At 41.2% G+C, this 21,868-nt stretch overlaps 1 protein-coding gene across 17 annotated transcripts in view; it reads right to left on the bottom strand.

Moving 5' to 3' along the window:
- Positions 1-21,868, bottom strand: part of LPIN2 (lipin 2) — a 127,492-nt gene that overhangs the window by 85,857 nt on the left and 19,767 nt on the right. For all 17 annotated transcript variants that reach the window (XM_073331473.1, XM_073331472.1, XM_073331474.1 and 14 more), the window contains exons 4-8: positions 13,554-13,852; positions 7,608-7,715; positions 3,625-3,748; positions 1,454-1,790; positions 1,055-1,154 (exon numbers count right to left, since the gene is read on the bottom strand). In XM_073331473.1, the coding sequence (XP_073187574.1) occupies positions 1,055-1,154; positions 1,454-1,790; positions 3,625-3,748; positions 7,608-7,715; positions 13,554-13,852 (968 nt within the window). The remainder of the gene's footprint in view (positions 1-1,054; positions 1,155-1,453; positions 1,791-3,624; positions 3,749-7,607; positions 7,716-13,553; positions 13,853-21,868) is intronic.

The raw sequence follows: 21,868 nt of genomic DNA on the forward strand, positions 1-21,868 counted from the left end.
TTTGTTAGCCTTTATTAAAGGCTTAAGACTCTGAATATAGTCTCTAAGCAAATTACTGAGTGAGTCAATTATACTGAACAGAATACATGAGAAAATGCTGCACTGATGACAGTCCTGCTTTTGACAAGGGGATAGGCTAGAACAGCTTTTCCATATCACCCCATGTTACCACAGGAAAGTGTCAGGATCCCTCAACATCTAGCTATAAAGAAAAGGAAGGTGGTAGCAATCCCATGAACCCTGTTTGTGATATCCTGGGGGTCATAACCCAGAGGCTGATAACTTGCAGACTTGATGGAAGAAGCCCCCAGTACTGGGCCATTACTCCATGAGTCTGATGGCACAATTGTACCCCACCATAATTTTGACAAAACTGTAAGTTTGCCCCCAGTATTCCCTCAAGCCCACATTATCAGATCCAATTTAAGAGAACAGGCATTATAGTACACAAGTTTGAAGCAGATATACTAGATGATTTATGACCGTTTGTAAAGCTTGTAGAATTTAGATGTTTCTTTTTTAGGGTCTTCTTCGAAAGACATACTGGAGAGTATCTTAGGAGTTAAAACATTTTAACTAGATAGAATATGAAAAAGGTTACATATGTTTTCTTACTATATAAACTGAGCATTTTTTCGTAACACTAAGGATACACATTTCACTCCATGAAAACAGTTATGCCAGTTACAAGGGAAAACAAATGAGCACAAGACAAAATTACTGGGAATAATACTGCTCCCCAAAATAGCTATATATTTTAAAGTTTCCCACAATGCCCTAGCACTTTCTCAGTTCATTTGGGACGGAAATACCACAACAGCCTTTCACATCATATTTCACTGACTCTACTTCTGGCAAGAAGGAGAGATATACATAACAAGTTCAATATTGATTTATCCTATTAAATACTCTAAACGCTCAAAGGCAAGCTTGAATTTTGAACAAGGATTGGCTCAGTTCTTTTATCTCAATTGGCTCATTCACTCCTAAAACTAACAGATAAATTATTCTGCAATATAAGCCTTGCCATATTAGAACACTAACTCCAAGCTACCTTTTGGGAAAGTAGAGTGCAGCAACTTCAGGTTCCAAAGCCTTCAAGTCATCCAAGTAAATATCATGAGGCCCCTGGTGCTGGCTTCGCTTGTGCACCCCTGTTGATTGCCATAACAATTAGGTGATTTGAGATTAATACATGTATTAAATACAGTGCTGTGGGAGGCATGGTTTTCTGCACTCTGAACATAGTTCATATGGGAATCTAAACAGGAATGCCTGCAGGTTAGTTGGCCTGCAGTCAATGAGGTTTTTCTGGTTGCTTTTTTTAAATTAAAAATATTGTATTTAAATCTCAAAATTGAAAGTGTAAAGCTACAGTTTTTGGATAACTTCATCAAATTTCACAGAAAACTCTGTGGGAATGTACCAGTTCTTTTAAATACAAAATTAATACCTTTCTTTTTTGAAGGAGAGTCAATTTTTGCTGGTGGTTTTGCTTCTGAAGGACTATCTGTTAATGGGCCGGGGAGATGATCAGCATCTAATGTAGTTGATTCTTGAGGGATCTCCAGCAGAGGTTCTATGACTGCAGACGCAAAAGAATCTTTAGCCTCTATTTGCTTAAACAGAGGATGAGTTCTTGGCTCAGGTTTCAGTACCGTACAGACAGAATCTTTCACCAAAAAATCATCTTCAACTTCATCAGAGCGGACGATGACCCTAAAATGAGTCTTTTCTGATGGGGTAATGGTAGCTGTTCTAGGATGCTCCAATTTGTCCTTCTTGCTTATCTGAAAAGAAGAAAGATCTCGTTCTCATGTACTTTCATGCAGTATGTCATTTATTTTATTCAGCTCTGAACATTAGCTAACAAGTGCTTATAGTAATTATGCCAGAGATGATACTACTTTTGAAACGAAAAAAGTTAAAAGCCTGCTGGATTAAACTTTAATGTACCTTTTAGCAACTTCACACGCAGTCTCATTAATAAAGTCCAGGCAATGCCAACCACATAGGAACTTGGTCACCAGTTTCACAGAGTATAAAAATCTGTCCATAGTTCTATATTCTAAGCTCATCCACAATACACGTTCTTCCTGAAGCCCACCTCTACCATGATGCCTACAGGAAGCTTCCTGACTGACAAGCTTGAAGAATAAGATGTGAATATGTGTCATTTTAATTTATGTTCTATACTTGCACTTTTTGTGTTTGCACATACTGTATATGTGTTACACCATGTCTCCTGCCCTCTACTTATTTATCTAGATTGTGAACTCAGGTCAGGGACTGGGCCTTTTTCTCTTAGGAAAGCACCTAGAACACTGTGGTGCTACCATAAATGCCTGGCTAAGACACCATTTAGCATATAAAAACGAGGAAACATATTCAATCCCCTTTGTCACTGGTGAGGAATGTATGAGTAATTAGCACAACCTGAATTCATGACACTATATTAAAACAGACCTCATTAAAACCAGCTCTCCATTTCCCCATTTTGAATGTGGTTAGGTTACTTTTGAAGAATCGCAGTGACAAATCTAGACAGATTTTTGACACATTCAAACTAACCCTGACTTTTCAATTGATGATGCTAGATCACTGCTTATAGTCACAAAAACAACAAGGAGTCCAGTGGCACCTTAAAGACTAACAGATTTATTTGGGCATAAGCTTTCGTGGGTAAAAAACCACTTCAGATGGTTTTTTTACCCACAAAAGCTTATGCCCAAATAAATCTGTTAGTCTTTAAGGTGCCACCGGACTCCTTGTTGTTTTTATGGATACAGACTAACATGGCTACCCCCTGATGCTTATAGTCAAAATGTCTCCTCTCAATAATAATCCAATTTTTAAAAATAATATTCATGTACAGCCTTTTTCCAAAAGCACTGTTGTATGAATGGGCCCAGTAAACTTCACTGAGGCTCTGCATCAGAACAGCAGTCCACTCACACAGAGCTGTCTATGGGTTTAGGGCCTAACTTTCATCATCTCTTGAGGGTATAGAGAAGGTGATACATTATACTTCCCTGCCTCAGTTTGGAAAACAGTGAATTTATGTCAGGCTTCTACCATGGGAGGGCAAGGAACACTTATAAAAGGGGACTGCCTAAGGATGTACATGTCCAGCAAATCTCTTCACCTGTCCTATCCAGGACCACTCCCAAGTGAGGCTGCAATTGGTAGCTAAAAATCCACAACATGAGGGTGAGCAGCCATCAAGTTCCCTATATTAGAATTTGCACAGGATTCCCCTGGAATGAGCCTGGTCCTATCTTTTACAAAAAAGGTTACTACACTTGATCATTCCTATTGCATCTAATGCATCATTTTAAAAATATCTTGTTTCTAGCAGCAAATTAGAGAGCTACAGATTTTTACTCTAAAGATCATCCTGGGAGATTTTTGCAGCCCTGCTTTTGAAATCAATAAAAAGTCTTCAGCTTAGCCAGCCGCAAGAGGGTGCTGTTTTCATGTTACAGTATTTCTGTTGAATTATGCACAATTGCTCAGTTTTTCCCAATAGTTTAATGTGAAATGCAGAGTTTTAAGGAAGACAAAAAATTCAGTCACATTAAAAGTCCCAGACAGTATATAAAATTCATCTGTAAATAACTTTACCTTAGTAGATTCTGGGAATCCTCCCCATGTCCACTCCATATGAGATTCAGCTCTAAGCAAGCTCTCTGCAGGTTTCACTTCTAGTTCTGAATCACTTTTAGGACAGACTGGGTTGGAGAAAGGGCTATCAAAATAAACAGAAAACTACAGTATTTAAAATGCATTTGTTGTGCAGCTATTTGTGTTCGTTTTCTCTAGTTTAACACAGCTTCAATTATTCAGCAACAGGGCAAGAAGCATAGTTGGGTTTTCAGACTGAGAAATTAGGTTAAAACCAAAATCACATTCAGGGGCTTACGTACTGATCAGCCTAAACAGATTTCTTCATTGTACTTGAAGTGTTCTCAGTATAATCCCCCACAATTTTCTCTTTTTTTTTTTTTTTGAAGTTATATGATTTAGCTGCCATCATGAGACAGATGTACTTCCTCCTGTTAATTTAGGATAATCTGTTTTAAATTCCTGTGTTCCAGACATGAGACAGCATTCCAGTTTGAAAGGCCTGAAAAGTTTCATCCAACACTAAAGTCTTATTATTGCTGCAAGTTAAGTTAAATGGATGGTTACATTCCAGTACACAACAGCATACACAGTACACCCCACCCCATCAAGGATGACTGGGGACAAAACTAGTAGAGCATATGATCAAATCAGGGAAAATATTGTGTGTTTACTTGCAAGTTTCCCTAGAATAATGAGGTCCAGATACATTACAATGGTATTTCAGCCTGTTTGCAGCTTGGAGACAAAACCACACCCCTCAATCACGGATGATAGGAGAATGCCTACTAATTTTTCAAAACTGGACGCCTTCTGCCCCACCTCTTCTGCCCTAACCCGGTTCCACCTCTTCCCCCAAACCCTCACCCCCTCTTGCTCCTCTCCCCCCTCCCACTTCCTCATCATTTGATCCTCTCCACTTCCCTCTCCCACCAAACTGGGCTTCTTCTGTTCCAGGGCTGGGAGAGGAGCTGCAACCTGCTGCAACGAGGCAGCCTGCTGCCTGCACTTGAAATGTAGGCAAAAGGTGGCCCTGGCTGAGCAGGGGCTGGTGTGGGTTGATGACTTGGCGCCACCCGCCCCGGCCCACGGTGACTGGACACTGCCAGGTCCCCTTTTCAACTGAACTTTTGATTGAAAACCAGACACCTGGTAACCATAAGAATGCCCTGCCCCTTGAATTTGCCTTCAATTGAGACAACTTTGACAGGCAGGATAATCCAATTCTACTTTCCTATTATTACAATATGGGTACTGTTCTAAATAGCAGAATGACCTATGACCTTGTGTGGCTGGAATAAGGATTGTTACTTGAAGGAAGCATTTAGTCTTGGGATTTGTACAAGATTTTCTTTTCTTGAATATGATAACATACTACAGAAACTTGACCTTTTGCTTGAACATTCATACACCCACAGTGAGTTCCTTTAGGAGGATCTTTAAGTCCTGTTTCATTGGTTTAATGTGCTAGTTAAACATTGGTCTTTGCACCAGGAAGTAGAATAAATTCTACTGATTGACTTTTTATGGTGCACAAGATCATCATGAGGGTGATAATCATCCAAGCACTGATTTTGAATCTGTCTGGACTTGGTTGGTGGCAGACTCATCGGAAGATCCAATGCTAAGTTAATCAGGTGCAAGACCACCAGCTTCTTCAGCCAGAAAGCCAACAGTATCGTTGCTGCTCTCTCCTTCGTATATTTTGTATGGTCCTGGGGAGTAGTGGGGGAAAAAAGCAATTTCCCAGCTTCAGAAGAAGTAATTTCAATACCTCACATCCCAGGTCATGATATAAGGACAGGACACAGGGCAGTTTACTGCTGTTCCTGATGCAAAAAGGTGAATCCCCATCCCACCGAACAGATTTAATAGAACCGAGGATATTTCTAGGTGCAGGTTCCACTCTGCTTAATCCATTTTCTGTCATGTAAGTCTTGGTGTTCCTCTCCACCTTGATTGGCAATGTAAAAGGAAACTTTGCTCCACGCAGAACAGAGGAGGGATGGTGGTGTTCTTTCTAGATTATTCATGAAAACCCTTCAGACATATTAACTATCATGACAAGAACAAGTTTGTTATCCACGGAAGGAACAGTGCTCAGATACGTCAATGAATCATTGTACTCCAACTGATGGATTCTGTATTCTCTTTCTGGTACCCATTTCCAGGATTAAATGGAGATACCTTGTTTGTCATACTGTGTTGCGCCAATCTGAAGTTGATGATGGATGATTTCGTTTGTGTCCTGACATTTCCATATCCTTGCTGGAGATGGGGAATGGGACAAAGCTGTCTCTGTGATTTTAGCACAGCTCCACAGAGTAACCCCACTAGGAGTGTGTCCAGCAACCTCATTTTGACTACAGCTATAGATAGCCATCTACTAACAAATAGTAAAAGCCTGGCACAAATTGGGGTTCTAACTTCAGACAGGTCTGGTTGGAAGTCCTGCAGTTAGCAATGAAGGCAGCTATTGACCTTACCTCAGAACCCTGCACTTGTGTTAGTTATCATTTGCAAAAAAGTATTTCTCTTGTTTACTTCAAGTACTGCTTTAACTTGACAAATGAACTCTATTCATTTCTACAGTGTCTGACAGGGGCCAAGACTTTAAATTAACTTTTCATCAGGCTTGCCTGTTACTACAGGGACAGATAAAACAGAAGGGAACATCAGTGGGTGAGGCACTGCCTGCTGCTAGTGACTGACAGGAGTGGTTTTGCCTCCAAACCACAAGCAGGCTGAAGTACCCCTTGTAACAGATTTATGGACCGTAGCACAATGAAGAAAATAACAATACAAGCAGCACTGATTGTAAGTATCGATATCTTTCCTTGCCTCCGTGATGGCCTGTCTACTCCTTTCTTTTGAGCAGGTAGTGGTGAGATACTGAAGAAAGCTTCTCTGTTTTCTGCACACAAAAACTGCGCCAGCAGGCCCAGAAAGGGCTACTCTCACTACATGCACAGTTTGCACTATAAAGAACTGGAACAAGCTGGAGGCTTGCTCCTCTTGACTGTATACTTTAACACTTGAAAAGCTAAAAGCTCCTGCTAATGGTTTTGTAAGGCAAAGAGTAGGAGCCCTGTCTTTCTTCTCCTTCCCCAGCAGCCACCCCCTCCTAAACAGCTAAAGGATCCCTCAGCCACCAAAATTGCTCTCTCACTCAAAATGGGTAGAGTGCCTCATGCACTAGAGAGGAAGGACAATTTTATGGTTAAGGAACTGGACTAGGAAACAGAAGACTTATTCAGTCCCCAGCTTTACCCCAGACTTGCTGTGTGATCTTGTGCAAGTAACTTAGTCTATCTCAATTCCACATCTGTACAATGGGAAAAATACTCCTCAACCTCACAGCTGTGTTGTGAAGATAAATTTATTAATTATTGTGAAGAGCACAGATACCATACCGATGAACGCCAAATACCTGTTAAGGCTTAAGCTCCACAAACCTGGAGCTTTTATGCAAATATAACTGGCAGCTCCTCTAATCTGGACTGGGTGTTTGTCTAGAGTTCGTGGTCCTGTTTTGAGTAATTTGTCATTTAACTCAACTTAAAAAAAGTTATTATGAATGTTAGCCTAGGCACTTCACAAATGTTTACTCTGACACACACATTTGTGGCTAACCTTAGGTTGAGTGCTTGGGAATTTGCCCTCTTCCTGTAATTTATTAGGTGTGAATAAAATCATCAGCTACAGTTTTATTTTTTCCCTGGTGAACTTTAACAGCAGCTTTTGTTCATTCAGAAAGGATGAAACAAGTACAACAGTTTTTTTTCCAGCAAACATAAATCTACACATAAATTGTGTAGAGTCCTTGAGCCCGTGCTAAGCTGCAAAAGCAGTCCTGGATGCCACATATGTTGAGCACCTTTCTTTGTGTAGTTTTATAGGTCAGAAGAAGTTACAGAGGTGGTGCATTACATAACATAGGAGTACAAAATCATACAGAAAGAGGACACCATAAAATGACCTACTTCTCCAAAGGGGACCACTCTCCATCAGATAAAGGGTAATGATCCTTGGAGTGATAAATCAAAGGCTCTTTCTGCTCATCACTCTTTGGTGAAGAATTTGAGGATCCTCTGTGGAGACAAAAGAACCATTTTTGTTTTAAGTGAGTCAATGACAGATCTTCAATGGCAACTTACCTAGAAGAACTGAATTATTTGTACCAGAAATCTTAGGTCAAAGAGAGCAAGGAAGAGATTCATAGTTGAGAGAGACTAATAGATTGAGAGATAACTAAAGAAAGAGCAATAGTTCATCATTGGAGGTGCCGCTTTCTTGCCTACACAGCCATCTTTAATAACTGTAAAAAAGACCCTAGCAAAGTTTAAAAATGACCCCTACCACATATTTAACTAAACAACTTAGTGTTAATCTAAGAGATCTCACAGACATATACCAAGTGATGCCATCCTCCACAAACTTGCTGTTTAGTATGTAAGCAAAAATTGAAATTGCAACCAAAAGCCTCCAAAAATCTATTAATTTAGAATACTACAACAAAGGAATACATAAAATAGATTTGACACTGTATTCTTTGAATATTAGCCTAGTTTGTGGATAATGCAGTAAAAAAAAAAAAAAAAAAAGAGTTATTGGTAAGTCACATAGGACCTAGAAGTTAGCCAGACTAGCACTGGATACTACTATTAGTTGCCTCCAGTACATTTATGAGCAGAGGATGTAACTGTGTTAATTTCCCAGCACCAGGCCCCACTGTGATTAGCTGAAGAGCGCTAATGAGATCAAAGCACATGGCACTATGGCTGTAAACTAATCACTGCATTTAATTTATAGAAGCCCCTTTCAAATATTTGCATCTATAAACATTCAGAGCTTTGTACAGCTTTGACCTAAATGGAAAAAGTATACTGAATATGATAATTATTCTTAGAAATGAATAACTTGTTCCGAAGCCAGTTTATTCTGCCCCGCACAAACCCAAACACTAAAGCAAGGACACTAGGCCATGATGACAAGTCTGGCTTATGATTATTTTAAAAGCAATTTGATTTAACAGCTGTAAGTTTAATATGAAAAAACAAAAAATGCTTCTCCTTCACTGTTGAAATGGCCATACTAGTTTTGTACAACATTTCTTAACGAGTTCCAGTGCATATTCTCAGTCCAAAAGAGAGATCCAAAATCTAGGTATAGCCTATGAAAATTTATACTGCCCCCTCTAGATACCATGTACCACAATGATTTTTCCACTCATTTGCACAAATCTTTCAGTCCAAATAGGGAAGAGTCCACAGTTAGTGGGTGATAACACTGGAACATATTATGATGAAAGTGTATTTTTCCACTTACTAACATAAGCAAGTATCTGTTGTTTCACTTACAATATTTACCACTTATGAGAGGTGCTAAATTAATAGCCTTAGTGACAAGAAGTATACTGGTGGTGACAATATGCTTCCTCACACTGCTCATGAGTGCATCCAGCGTTGAAGACCTCAAAAAATGAGAATGGTTTGGCCTACACATATACAAAAACATTGGAAATATAACAAGACTTCCAGGTAGTGCCATTTGTGAGGGCAGTCATTTGTGCCAAGTGGAATCTATTCCCAGGGAACTAGACAAACAACCAACTCATTTCACATAAGGCACTAAACCATCTGATGAACAATAACTTTCAGTCCTCAGTGAGGAAGACTATTTGGTTAGGAGCCTTTAATATGGAAGCCTCAAGGAACGTGGTCCAAAGCCCAGTGAAGTCAATGGAAAGACTCAGAGTGACTTCAATGAGCCTTGGATCATGCCCTAACAGCACCACCCTCAGTTATCTATTTTGCAACATTCATCAGCTGCCATTTCTTTCCCTCCCTCATCCATTTTAGATATGCCCTAAGTAAATATATTACACTTTATAGAAAATTGTTTAATTTAATTTGACCTACAAAATGTTTTTAAACCAATGTCTCTATTTACTGCATACATAGTGCAGATAGTGCTCAGATAGTCAAAGAAAAGAAAACCTATAAATTGGCTGTTAAAGCACAACAGCCCAGTTTGGAGCCACACAAAACAGTCAAAAGCACAATGTGTTTAAATGGTAAAAGATGCATAGATGCTAGATACACAACACCCTCTATTTCTGCTTCATACATCACAATTTCAGTAACTGTCTGTTGGCAGTAACATAGCTAAGTTAGGCACTTTTGAGAACATATGCATACAACATACTATTACATTTAGAGAGTAAAATTATATTTGTGATAAGTAACAAAAGTGACTGGAAGCAGATTTTTCTGAAGAACAGAAGAAAGCTCCTTTCCACTTTACAAGAACAGAAATAGATAAAATGTTCCTTCCTGCTGCTGTACTTTTGACCTTTCTGTTGGAAACACTTGTCTGGCTTTTCTGGTGTTAGTGTTATTTTTAAATCTGAGCAGAGACGTGTGTGTGTGTGGTTTATTTATTTATTTTTCAGAAAATACCTTGGCACTTAAGTTTATTTGGAATATACATTGCTGTAACTTCATTCCAAAAAAAACTTAAGTGCCAAGGTATTTTTTGAATTTTATGACCATTCTGGAATACCTGCTAATATAATAATAATTTTGAGTAGTCCTCACATCCCCACTCTATATGAAAGCAAAGCCTCTCAACACTTTGTCCGAGTTAATTGTACAACCATGATTTTAGATGGATCCATCTAGTAACTTGATGGAAAAAAAATCGAAGTCATGCCTACTGTATGGATTTTACTTCCTACTTTGTTAGAGCATGGGAGCAGACACAAGGGATACAAATAGGAGATCTACAATTATAGAGCTAGGTCATCAAAACCATCTCAACATTTTGGGTCTCATGGAGTTCAGTCCTGAATTTTATTATATATCCATGGTTATGCTGTGATGCAGAAAACCAAAGACCAAGTACATTTAGCAGGTAGTTAGTACTGAACATCAGTATCTTTATAGCAGCCCTCATGTTATTCCATTTAGCTTTATCCTGTTGTAAACGCATTTACAACAAAATTCTGGCTTTATTAAAAAAAATTCATCTCTATTGTATTTTTCAAAGGACTTAGATAAAAAGATAGCCTTTTTATACTCCAAAAGCCCTACAACTAGTCACAATTTTGATTAAACCAGCTGCTTCAGTCCAACCTGCAAACTTTTAGCCTCTCCTCCAAACAAGTAGTTTGAGATACATTTTGAATTATCAACAATGATTACCAAAAGCAACTGCTTGAAGGTATGCAGCAGTCAGTTTCCCAAAAGGCCACTACAGGCTTAAGGTTCCTCGAACTTTAGTACGTTTAATGTATTTTAACCTAATGCAAAGAAAAACAGGGAAAGGGAGAACTACTTACAGGAAAAATTTGCTTTCTGCATTTGTAATGGGGATTTTTTCACCTGCCTCTGCAACATGAGGCATGGGTCACTTGCTGGTTTGAACCAGAGTAAATGATGCATTCTGTGTAGCTTGAAGTCTTTACATCAAGATTTGGGGACATAAGTAACTCAGTCAGAGGTTACAGGTCTATTATAGGAGATTGAGTGGGTGAGATTCTGAGCGTGGGTGAGATATGTAGGAGGTCAACTAGATGATCATAATGGCCCCTTCTGGCCTTGAAGTTTATGTCTGTGTTTAGGAACACAAGATTCTTTTCAGCCACGTTCTCTTCCTATACTGACATTCACTTCCTCATCCTATTAAAGACCTTCCTCCTGATCCCAACCAACTACCAGTTCTGCTTCAATGAACAATTTGTATAGTTCCTATGTTTTCAGGCTGGGTATTTATCATTCTTTCAGGTCCCAGAGTAGGTCTCTAACATAAACACAGTCAAATACTGAATATAACCATTTCATGGTGTGGTAATGAACTAGTTCAATCCAGGAAACAAACTCCCCTCCTACTGTTAAACAATCCGAGGCCTTGCCTAAATTTGCAGTAGCATATAGGGTACGTACATACAGTTACACATGGCAGTGAAAACCTCCGGGGGGGGGGGGGGAAGGAGTGAAAAATAGCTCTAGCAGTAGGAAATTGCTAGAGCCTTTTCCTGCTGCCTCCCCCCTACCAGAGCCTCTCTCCACTGAGTGAGTCTTTCACTACAGCAAGGAAAGGCTCTGGTAATGGGACACTATGCTGCTAAAAAACAGCAGTGTAGATGTGGGAGGCACTGCTTGAGTGCATAGAGAGCCATGTAGGGTATATACACTAATTGTTTAAGTGGTGCCTCAGCATCTATACTGCTATTTATACGCATTCTGTTTGAGCATGCAATGTCTACACACTTCTGCAAGCGTAGACCTAAAGAATCGACTTCTACACAAAACTGCAGCCCCTAATATAAAGGATAGGATAGAAAATAAACTGGTTTAATTTTTTTTGATGGGCTTTAAGCAAGTATACAGCTCCAGTCATTTTTATATTCCAGATGTCAAAATGATTTCTACTGAAACTTACTGATGCTGATAGCTTACCCATTTCAATATAACTTCTGGCCACTCAGTAAAAGATTTAAGGGTGGCAATTTTGCAACAGAAAAGTTTCAGAAACAGACTCCAGTGAGAAACTGCTGAGCTTGAATTAATATGCAAACTAGATACCATTAACTTGGGTATGAATAGAGACTGGGACTGGCTGGGTCATTACACATATTGAATCTATTTCTTTAAGTTAAGTATCCCCACACCTTCTTGTCAACTGTCTAAATGGACCATCTTGATCATCACTACAAAAGTTTTTTTCTCCTGCTGATAATAGCTCATCTGAACTAATTAGCCTCTCACAGTTTGTATGGCAACTTCCAACTTATCTGTATGTGTGTGTATGTATATATATCTATATCTATCTTACTAAATGTTCCAATCTATGCATCCGATGAAGTGGGCTGTAGCCCATGAAAGCTTATGCTCTAATAAATGTGTTAGTCTCTAAGGTGCCACTAGTACTCCTGTTCTTCTTACCGATGCTGATAGCTTACTCATTTCAATATATAGGAGGGAGGTAGTTCTCTTTCTTTAGCAATAATCCAGAAGGACCTGCAAGCACTTAAAAATGAAAATCTGGTTTGAATTACAGAAGTTAATTTTGGGGAGTCTAATTTGGGGAGTCCAATGGATCATACGTATTTGATATTACTGAGTTTATTCTAGAGGGTTTTAGGTACACTACAAGCCGCATGGTGCCAGCCAGAGATGAGGGACTGAGACATTTGAATAGTACACACCAGTGCGGTAGCATATTGCACAACACTTGCTTACTTTACCTACATTCTTTCAGATATACTTAGTATGGGAGAACAGCAGCTGCCTCAGTTAAAAGTTGCATCTCTGTTTGCTTAAAGCAAAATTCTGATGCCCTTAAAATGGGGGTGGGCAAACTGCGGCCCACGTCCAGCCCATCAGACCTTGTAATTCAGCCCTCGAGCTCCGGCCAGGGAATGAGGTTGGGGGCTTGCCCCGCTTGGCTCCTGGAAGCAGCAGTGTGTCCCCCCTCCGGCTCCTGCACGAAGGGGCAGCCAGAGGGTTCCGCATGTTGCCCCTGCCCCAAGTACTGGCTCTGCAGCTCCCACTGGCCAGGAACTACATTATGTAAGCATGCTTTGTAGTGTGTTGACAGCCTGACCAGCCCCACAGGACTGATTGCTAGGGACACGAGTGATAATTTTGATGGACGACACTAGCTTAAACAAGATTTGGCATTTGCTCAGGGATTCAAAATTGCTCAATTCTGAAAGATTCTGAAGAGTTCTGGAAGAAGTCAAGATTAAAAATATAATTTCTTTGTATTTTTAAGGAAAGAACTCTTGGACTTCCACATTCTATAACTTAATGATAACCCTTATCAAGGGTACCTTACATAAGATAAGAGGTTAATACACAAGCCACAGTACAAAGCCTTAGTGATACCACGTGAAAGAATTCAGTACATATTTAACAGTTTACCTCAGATGTTGAACACCTCTCTCGTCATCAGAGCTTATTTCTATTTCAAAAATCTCTTCAATCCCAGAAGAGATCTGATCTTCCTTCTTGCTATCTTGTTTGTATTTCTTTCTTCTTCGCTTTTTTTTCTTCACAGATCCTGAGATGAACACAGTCTCTGTTTCCATGACGTGTGTAACTTCAGAGCTCTGACATGTCCTTTCAGTTTCACCTGACTTCAGCAAGTGATCTTCAATCTCTTTAAAGAACTGATCCTCAGTAATTATTGGGGAGGTTGCCAGATATGCAGGAACTTTTTCCTAACCAAAACAAGGGAATAATAAATAAGCAGATACATTTATTATGTAGACACAAACAGAATAACAAAAGGTTAAATAAATGTGGGGATGCAGTGGGGTGGGAGAGGTGAGCAGCATCAAGGACTGACTGGCAGATATGGCAAATTTCCTGCCTGACCAGCAATACTGCCCCACATGACTGACTGCTGGGAGACTTCATTTAAATTAATTTAAGTACCTTTGAGGTCCACTGTACTAAAGGCAAAATTTACGACTTGTGGGCTGGAATTGTGTGTAACCTCTTGGAGGAGAAGTGGTGGGGGTATGATGTAAGGCCTGGGAATTAAGGGCTATACTGAAAATATGCCAGGCAAGAATGAACTTTTAGGATAAGTGTGAAGTAGATTTTTTGGGGAATACCTAGGGAGAGGTTAATGCAAATTTCACACCTCTGGTTATGCAGAAATCCAGGCTTTTGAAGATATGTCCTGAGGTGTGGGTCTTTGCTGATTACCTGTTCCCAGACAGTAGCAGGTTTACAATGGCACCAGGCCCTCACTGGGAAGGGGCCTATTATGGACTTGGGGTCTGGCCCCTTGCCCGGGTCAGCCCAGCACCAAGGCCCTGCTGTGTGAGCAGCTCGAAGCCAGCAGGTCCCACTCGCCTGTAGGGGGCTCGCCGACGAGCAGCTGGTCTCCGTTATGTGGTCTGGGAAGGGCTGCTGGCCGGTGGGTGCAGCTGTGGGGCTCTCGGGAGTCACGTCCCAGGGATATGCCCTGCTCCCCAGTGTGGCTCCAGCTCTGAGCAGTCTCTGCTGTCTGCAACCCAGGGGACCCTACCTGCGTACCCAGGAGCCAAGCCACCTGGGATCAGTGCAGAGGCTGGCTGTCTCAGCCAGTTTGTGGTGGGGGAGCAGAACAGGGGCTCAGCCAGGCCCCACGAGGCAAGTAGGTCCAGAGGGAACGCAACCTGGCCAGGCCTGGCTCCAGCTCAGCTGATCACACTGATCCTGAGGATCCACATCCGGTGACCGGCCCCAGCCGCACCGCCAGCTCAGCCCAGCGGACACAATCACCTCCCAGCAGGGCTGGTGAGTGCAGCTGGGCATGGGGGAGTGCGTCTCTGGGGGGGTGCTGGGCAGTGCAGGAGGTCTGTGCATGTTGGGGTGCTGGGCATAGGAGGATCTTTGGAAGGGGCACTAGGCAGTGGGGAGGGAAGGTCTGTGTGTGTTGGGGTGCTGGGCAGTGGCAGGGGGTCTGTGTGTGTTGGGGTGCTGGGCAGGTGTGGTGGTGGGGCTGTGGAGAGGTACAGGGGGTATGTGTCTGTGGGTTGGCGAGTGAGCAGAGGTGGTGGTGTGGTGTTGCTGGGCATAAGGAGTTAGGGCGGCGCTCTGGCAGCACAGGGCCAGCATGCGTCTGGTGGCTGCCAGTTTGTAAACTGGGAGCTCAAATTCAGCTGGGCGGAGTAGGGCCACCCCCGCCACGCCGAGGCCCATTGCAGCCGGCCAGCCCCTTACTCCGGGGGCTAACCCCCCTCTCACACACTATGCCCCTTTGCTTCCATGGGGGCCCACAAATATGTTTGGTGCCAGGCCCACAAAGGTTAATCTGGCCCTCTTTCCAGAGGGTGGAGATCGAAGGCCTGAGCTGTTTAAAGAAATGGCTGAACTGCCCAGCCTGGGTTCTAGTTGAATCTGAAACAGTTATGAACCTGGAACCAAGGTGAAAACCCAGTTGTGGGTTTTGAAGAACTGACACTACCACAGCACGCTGGAGTTAGGGCTGACCTCCAGTAAGCTTTTTAGCATGCACGTAGGTTGTGTTGCTTTTCTGTAAATTTTTGACTTTAAAAATAAATGTGCTTGCTTAGAAAGTTGTGTGGTAATTAACAACTGTGAGCAATACGCTGGTCAAACCTCTGGAGAGAAAGCAAAGTGCATGTGCTGGCCTGTTCAGGCAGCCTGGCTTGCTGGAGAGATCAGTGTGGGCATGGAACCATGCAGCCTGGAAGAACCCTAATCAGGATGAAATGAGACATGCATCTGTGCCTAAGAGAGGGGATGGCTGTGAGCTGGAAATCATTAAGTGGCTGTCTTCAAGGGACCCTGGAGTGGGAATACAGGTCCCAGTTACCCTGAAACTGACACTGACAATCGCATCATTTTTCTATACAGTGCCTAGTATGTTTTTGGCATTACTGTAATATTAATAAGAAGTGTTCATTAGCAAGACAAGGTGGGTGAGGTAATACATATTTTATTGGACCAATTTCTGCTGGGAGAGAGACCAGCTTTCGAGCTTACACAGAGCTCTTCTTTCAAATATATTGATTTCAATTACAACACACAATACAAAGTGCTCACTTAATATTAATATTTTTGATTACAAATATTTGCACTCTAAAAATGATAAAAGAAAAAGTATTTTTCAATTCACCTCATACAAGTACTGTAGTGCAATCTCTTTATTATGAAAGTGCAACTTACAAATGTAGATTTTTTTTGTTATATAACTGTACTCAAAAAACAAAACAATGTAAAGTTTTAGAGCCTAAAAGTCCACTCAGTCATATTTCTTGTTCAATCAATTGCGAAGACAAACACATTTGTTTACATTTACGGGAGATAATGCTGCCTGCTTATTATTTATGTCACCTGAAAGTGAGGACAGGCTTTCGCATGGCACTTTTGTAGCTGGCATTGCAAAGTATTTACATATGATATGCTAAATCCAGATGCCAGATATGCTAAACATTCGTATGCTGCTTCATGCTTCAGCCACCATTCCAGAGGACATACTTCCATGCTGATGGACTCATTAAAAAAAATAGTGTGTTAATTAAATTTGTGACTGAATGCCTCGGGGGAGAATTGTATGCCTCCTACTCTGGTTTACCTGCATTCTGCCATATATTTCATGTTATAGCAATTTCAGATGATGACCCAGCACATGTTTGTTTTAAGAACATTTTCACTGCAGATTTGACAAAACACAAAGAAAGTACCAATGGGAGATTTCTAAAGATAGCTAAAGCACTCGACCCAAGGTTTAAGAATGTGAAGTGCCTTCCAAAATCTGAGAGGGACTAGGTGTGGAGCATGCTTTCAGAAGTCGTAAAAGAACATTCCTATGTGGAACCCGAACCACCAAAAAAGAAAATCAACCTTCTGCTGATAACATCTGACTCAGATGATGAAAATGAACATGCAGTGGTCTGCACTGCTTTGGACTGTTATTGAGCAGAACCCCGCAGCAGCATGGACGCATGTCTTCTGGAATGATGGGTTTAAGCATGAAGGGACATAAGAATCTTTAGGGTATTTGGCATTTATATATCTTGAGACGCTGGCTACAACAGTGCCATGTAAATACAATATCACCTGACAGTGAGAACAGGCAAACAAGAAGCAGGCAGCATTATCTCCCATAAATGTAAACAAACTTGTTTGTCTGAGCGATTGGCTGAACAAGAAGGAGGACTGAGGGGACTTGTAGGCTCTAAAGTTTTACATTGTTTTGTTTTTGAATGCAGGTTTTCGGGGTTTTTTTTTTTTTTTTTTTACATAGTTCTACATTTGTAAATTCAACTTTCATGATAAAGAGATTGCACTACAGCACTTGCAATGGGGAAATTGAAAAATACCATTTATTCTGTTTTTACAGTGCAAATATTTGTAATTTAAAATAAATATGCATTAAGCACTGTACATTTTGTATTCTGTGTTGTAACTGAAATCAATGTATTTGAAAATGTAGAAAACATCCAAAAAGATTTAAATAAATAGTATTCTTTTATTGTTTAACAGCATGATTAATCACGATTAATTTTTTAAATCACGATACATTTTTTTAATCACTTGGCAGCCTTAATAATGATAGTATGCTGCTTTGAGATTGAAGTCAGGAGTGAAATAAAAACAAAGGATACTTTCAAAGATCTTATTTAAGAAATGAAGTGTACAAGTCACATTATAGTATTCCTGAAAGCAGGACATCAGGGATCTCCACTAAGATCCAAAACAGCTTCATGTCCATTTCTCAGCTGAACATTTTACAGCAAAAAAAGGTAAGAGGTTCAATAGCCTTTCCTATCATGATGCAGATGCTTCTTCCAAATAATAAAATGGATCTGTAACCAGATTGCCCAGCTTTCAGAGTATCTTGGCAGCCCTTTTCAGGTCTTGAACTTTATGAATATTCTGTATACATGTATAAAGTGTTAGTAATCTGAACCACTTGGAAAGGAGTTATCCTATTAAGAGGCTGATGTGTCCAGTGGCTGTCTGTGCATCAAGCACACTTTGGCACAGTTTAAAAGAAAACTGAAAACTAAGCGTTGGTGAGACAGAATGAGCAGCTGAAACAGAGGAAATATCAAATATTTCAGCTAGACGAGACTAGAAACCAGGACTCCTCAATTCTATTCTCAGCCCTGCAACTACTTTTTCTGTTACCTTTATGTGTACCTGTACATACCAATAGTTATCTGGAACACTGTTATACAGACAGGATAGGCAGTAGTGGATTAACTATTGTTTTATAACTTGGTTTCAGTTTATATTGAGCACAACAGCTGTGTTAAAGTCCTGTCCCAGACATTTAGGAAGTGGTTGTTGGGTTGGTGGTTTTTTAAACTTTTGACTGATCAGTTCCCATCAGTGACTCGTTTGCTCTCTGCCTCTGTCTGCAAAAGAACTGCTTTCAGTTTTGTATTTAGTCATGTTGTGTGTTATATTAAGAATACAAAAATGGCCATACTGGATTAGACCAATGGTCCATCTAGCCCAGTATCCTGCTTCTGACAGTGGCCAATGCAGGGTGCTTTAGAGGGAATGAATAGAACAGGCAATTGAGTGACCACTCCCAGCTTCTGGCAATCAGAGGCTAGGGACACCCAGAACACAGCATTGCATCCCTGACCATCTGGGCTAATGGCCACTGATGGATCTATTCTCCATGACATTATCCAATTCTTTTTTGAACACCACTATAGTTTTGGCCTTCACAACATGTGCTGGTAACGAGTTCCACAGGTTGACTGTGCATTGTGTGAAGTACTTCCTTTTTGTTTGCTTTAAACCTGCTGCCTATTAATTTCATTGGGTAATCCTTGGCTCTTATGTTATGTGAAGGAGTAAATAAAGACCTCTGTTATATCCCCTTTTACTGATCTCTTTTCCAAGCTGAAAATTCAGTCTTTTTAATCTCTCCTTATATGAAAGCTGTTCCATACCCTTAATCATTTTTGTTGCCCTTCTCTGTACATTTTCCAATTCTAATATATCTTTCGTGAGATGGGACAAGCAGAACTGCATGCAGTATTTAAGGTGTGGCCAGATCATGGATTTATATAGTGGCATTATGATATTTTCTGTCTTATTTTCTTTCCCTTCCCTAATGGTTCCTAACATTGTTAGCTTTTTTGACTGCTGCTGCACATTGAACAGATGTTTTCAGAGAACTATCCACAATGACTCCAAGATCTCTTTCTTGAGGGGCAACAGATAATTTAGATCCCATCATTGTGTGTTTAGCTGGGATTATGTTTTCCAACGTGCATTACTTTGCATTTATCAACACATTTATCATCTGCCATTTTGTTGCCTAGTCCACCCAGTTTTGTGAGATCCCTTTGTACCTCTTCACAGTCTGCTTTGGACTTCATGAATAAGGCTACAATTTAATCATGGTTATTTTTAGCAAAAATCATGGACAGGTCATGGGCAAGACCTTAAATTTATACCATAAATACCTGATTAAATCTTTTTGGGGAGGGGGGGGGAAGCCCAGGGGTCCTGCTGCTGCTTCAGCCGGCGCCGAGGAGGGGAGGCCCTGGGATCCCGCTGCCGCTTCGACCACTGCCATGGAGGAGGGAAGCCCCGGGGGGCCAGCTGCTGCTCTGGACATCTCAGGACTGCTGACGGGAGCCACCAAGATGCAGCTGATCCCACTCCCTCGGGACCGCTGGTCAGGTGGTCTCCTGGGTCAGCTGCACTGGCTGCTGCTCAGGGGGTCCCTGGGGCTAGCTGCCAGGACCACCAGAGCAGCAGCCGGTGCAGCTGGTCCCAGGTTGCTCCAGCAGCACCTGATACGGCTGGCTGCAGAGCCACTCCAGCAGCGGCCACTGTGGCTGTCCCCATGGCCGCCTGAGCAGCTGGTCCTGGGGCTTCTGGGGAATCCATGACTTCTACAACCTCTGTGACAAACATGGAGCCCTGATCATGAATAATTTTGTATCATCTGCAAATTTTGCCACCTCACAGTTTATTCATTTTTCCAGATCATTTATGAGTATTGTTAGGATATAGATATTCAGGCCTGTCTGTAAAGGCCTGTACTCTAAGAATTTAGGCTTATTCTTATCACTTGGCTAGTTATAGAGATATAAAAGAAAGAATCAAAATCACTGTCTGCCAGTGTAAGGTCCTTCTCTTACTGTGACAGTCTGAGGCCCTGTTCTTAGGCTAAGACCTTTGGCTAAGCAACCGAGGCAGTCATAAGCTGGGAAGCGACAGGTCACCTCCTCACATTCCAAACTAGTCACATTGAAATAAGGTGCTATTGGGCTGTTAGGAATACAGTCCTGTCCTGATAGTGCCTATCTCCTCCAGAGAAAGGGAAGTGCTTAGAAAATGTAAAAGGAAACTTAGTTTGATAGCATCCTGTCTGGCAAGAACTCACTTATCAATAGCTGGGATGTGAAACCCTCATTTCTGTGTTTGTTCTATCACTGTAGTCCCCATTTCCCCATTGTTTGTCTGTATAATCTCGGTCTGGTTCTGTGATTGTTTCTGTTTGCTGTATAATTAATTTTGCTGGGTGTAAACTAATTAAGGTGGTGGGATATAATTGGTTAAATAATCATGTTACAATGTTAGGATTGGTTAGTTAAATTTCAGGAAAATGATTGGTTAAGGTATAGCTAAGCAGAACTCAAGTTTTACTATATAGTCTGCAGTCAGTCAGGAAGTGAGTGGGTGTGGGGTGGGGGAAATGGGAACAGGGAATGGGGGTTGGGAAATTGGAATCATGTTTGGCTAAGGGCAGGAATGGGAACAGGGACACAGGTGTAAGCCTCTGTGGTGTCAGAGCTGGGAAGGGGGACACTAAGGAAGGAAACTGGAATCATGCTTGCTGGAAGTTCACCCCAATAAACATCGAATTGTTTGCACCTTTGGACTTCGGGTATTGTTGCTCTCTGTTCATGCAAGAAGGACCAGGGAAGTAAGTGGGTGAAGGAATAAGCCCCCTAACAAGTATGTTGAACAGCACTTGTTCTAGTATAGACCCCCCAGGAGAACACCACTATTTACCTCTTTCCATTATGAAAGCTGACCATTTATTCCTACCTATTTCCTGTCTTTTAACCAGTTACTGATCCATAAGGACGGACCTTCCCTCTTATCCTATGACCGCTTACTTTGCTTAAGAGCCTTGGGTGAGAGACCTTGTCAAAGACATTCTGAAAGTCCAAGAACACTATTCACTGGATCTCCTTTGTCCACGTTTGATGACTCCCTCAAAGAATTCTAATCGATTCGTGAGGCATGATTTCCCTTTACTAAAGCCATGTTGACTCTTCCCCAACAAATTGTGTTCATTTGCATATCAGATAATTCTGCTTCCTACTACAGTTTCAACCAATTTGCCTGACACTGAAGTTAGGCTTGCTGGCCAATAACTGCCAGGACTTTCTCTGGATCCTTTTTAAACATTGGTGTCACATTAGCTACCCTTCAGTCACATATTACAGAAACTGATTTAAATGATAAGTTACATACCACAGTTGTTACTTCTGCAATTTCATATTTGAGTTCCTTTAGAACTCTTTGGTGAATACCATCTGTTCCTGGTGACTTATTACTGTTTAATTTATCAGTTTGTTCCAAAACCTCCTCTACTGACACCACAATCTGCCACAGTTCCTCAGATTTGTCACCTAAAAAGAATGGCTCAGGTATGGGAATCGCTGCAGAGGATGTGAGGGAGAAGACTGATGCAAGAAATTCACTTAACGTCTCCACAGTTCTTCCTTGAG

This window comes from Lepidochelys kempii, chromosome 2 (assembly GCF_965140265.1).
Source record: "Lepidochelys kempii isolate rLepKem1 chromosome 2, rLepKem1.hap2, whole genome shotgun sequence".
NCBI classification, from domain to species: domain Eukaryota; kingdom Metazoa; phylum Chordata; order Testudines; family Cheloniidae; genus Lepidochelys; species Lepidochelys kempii.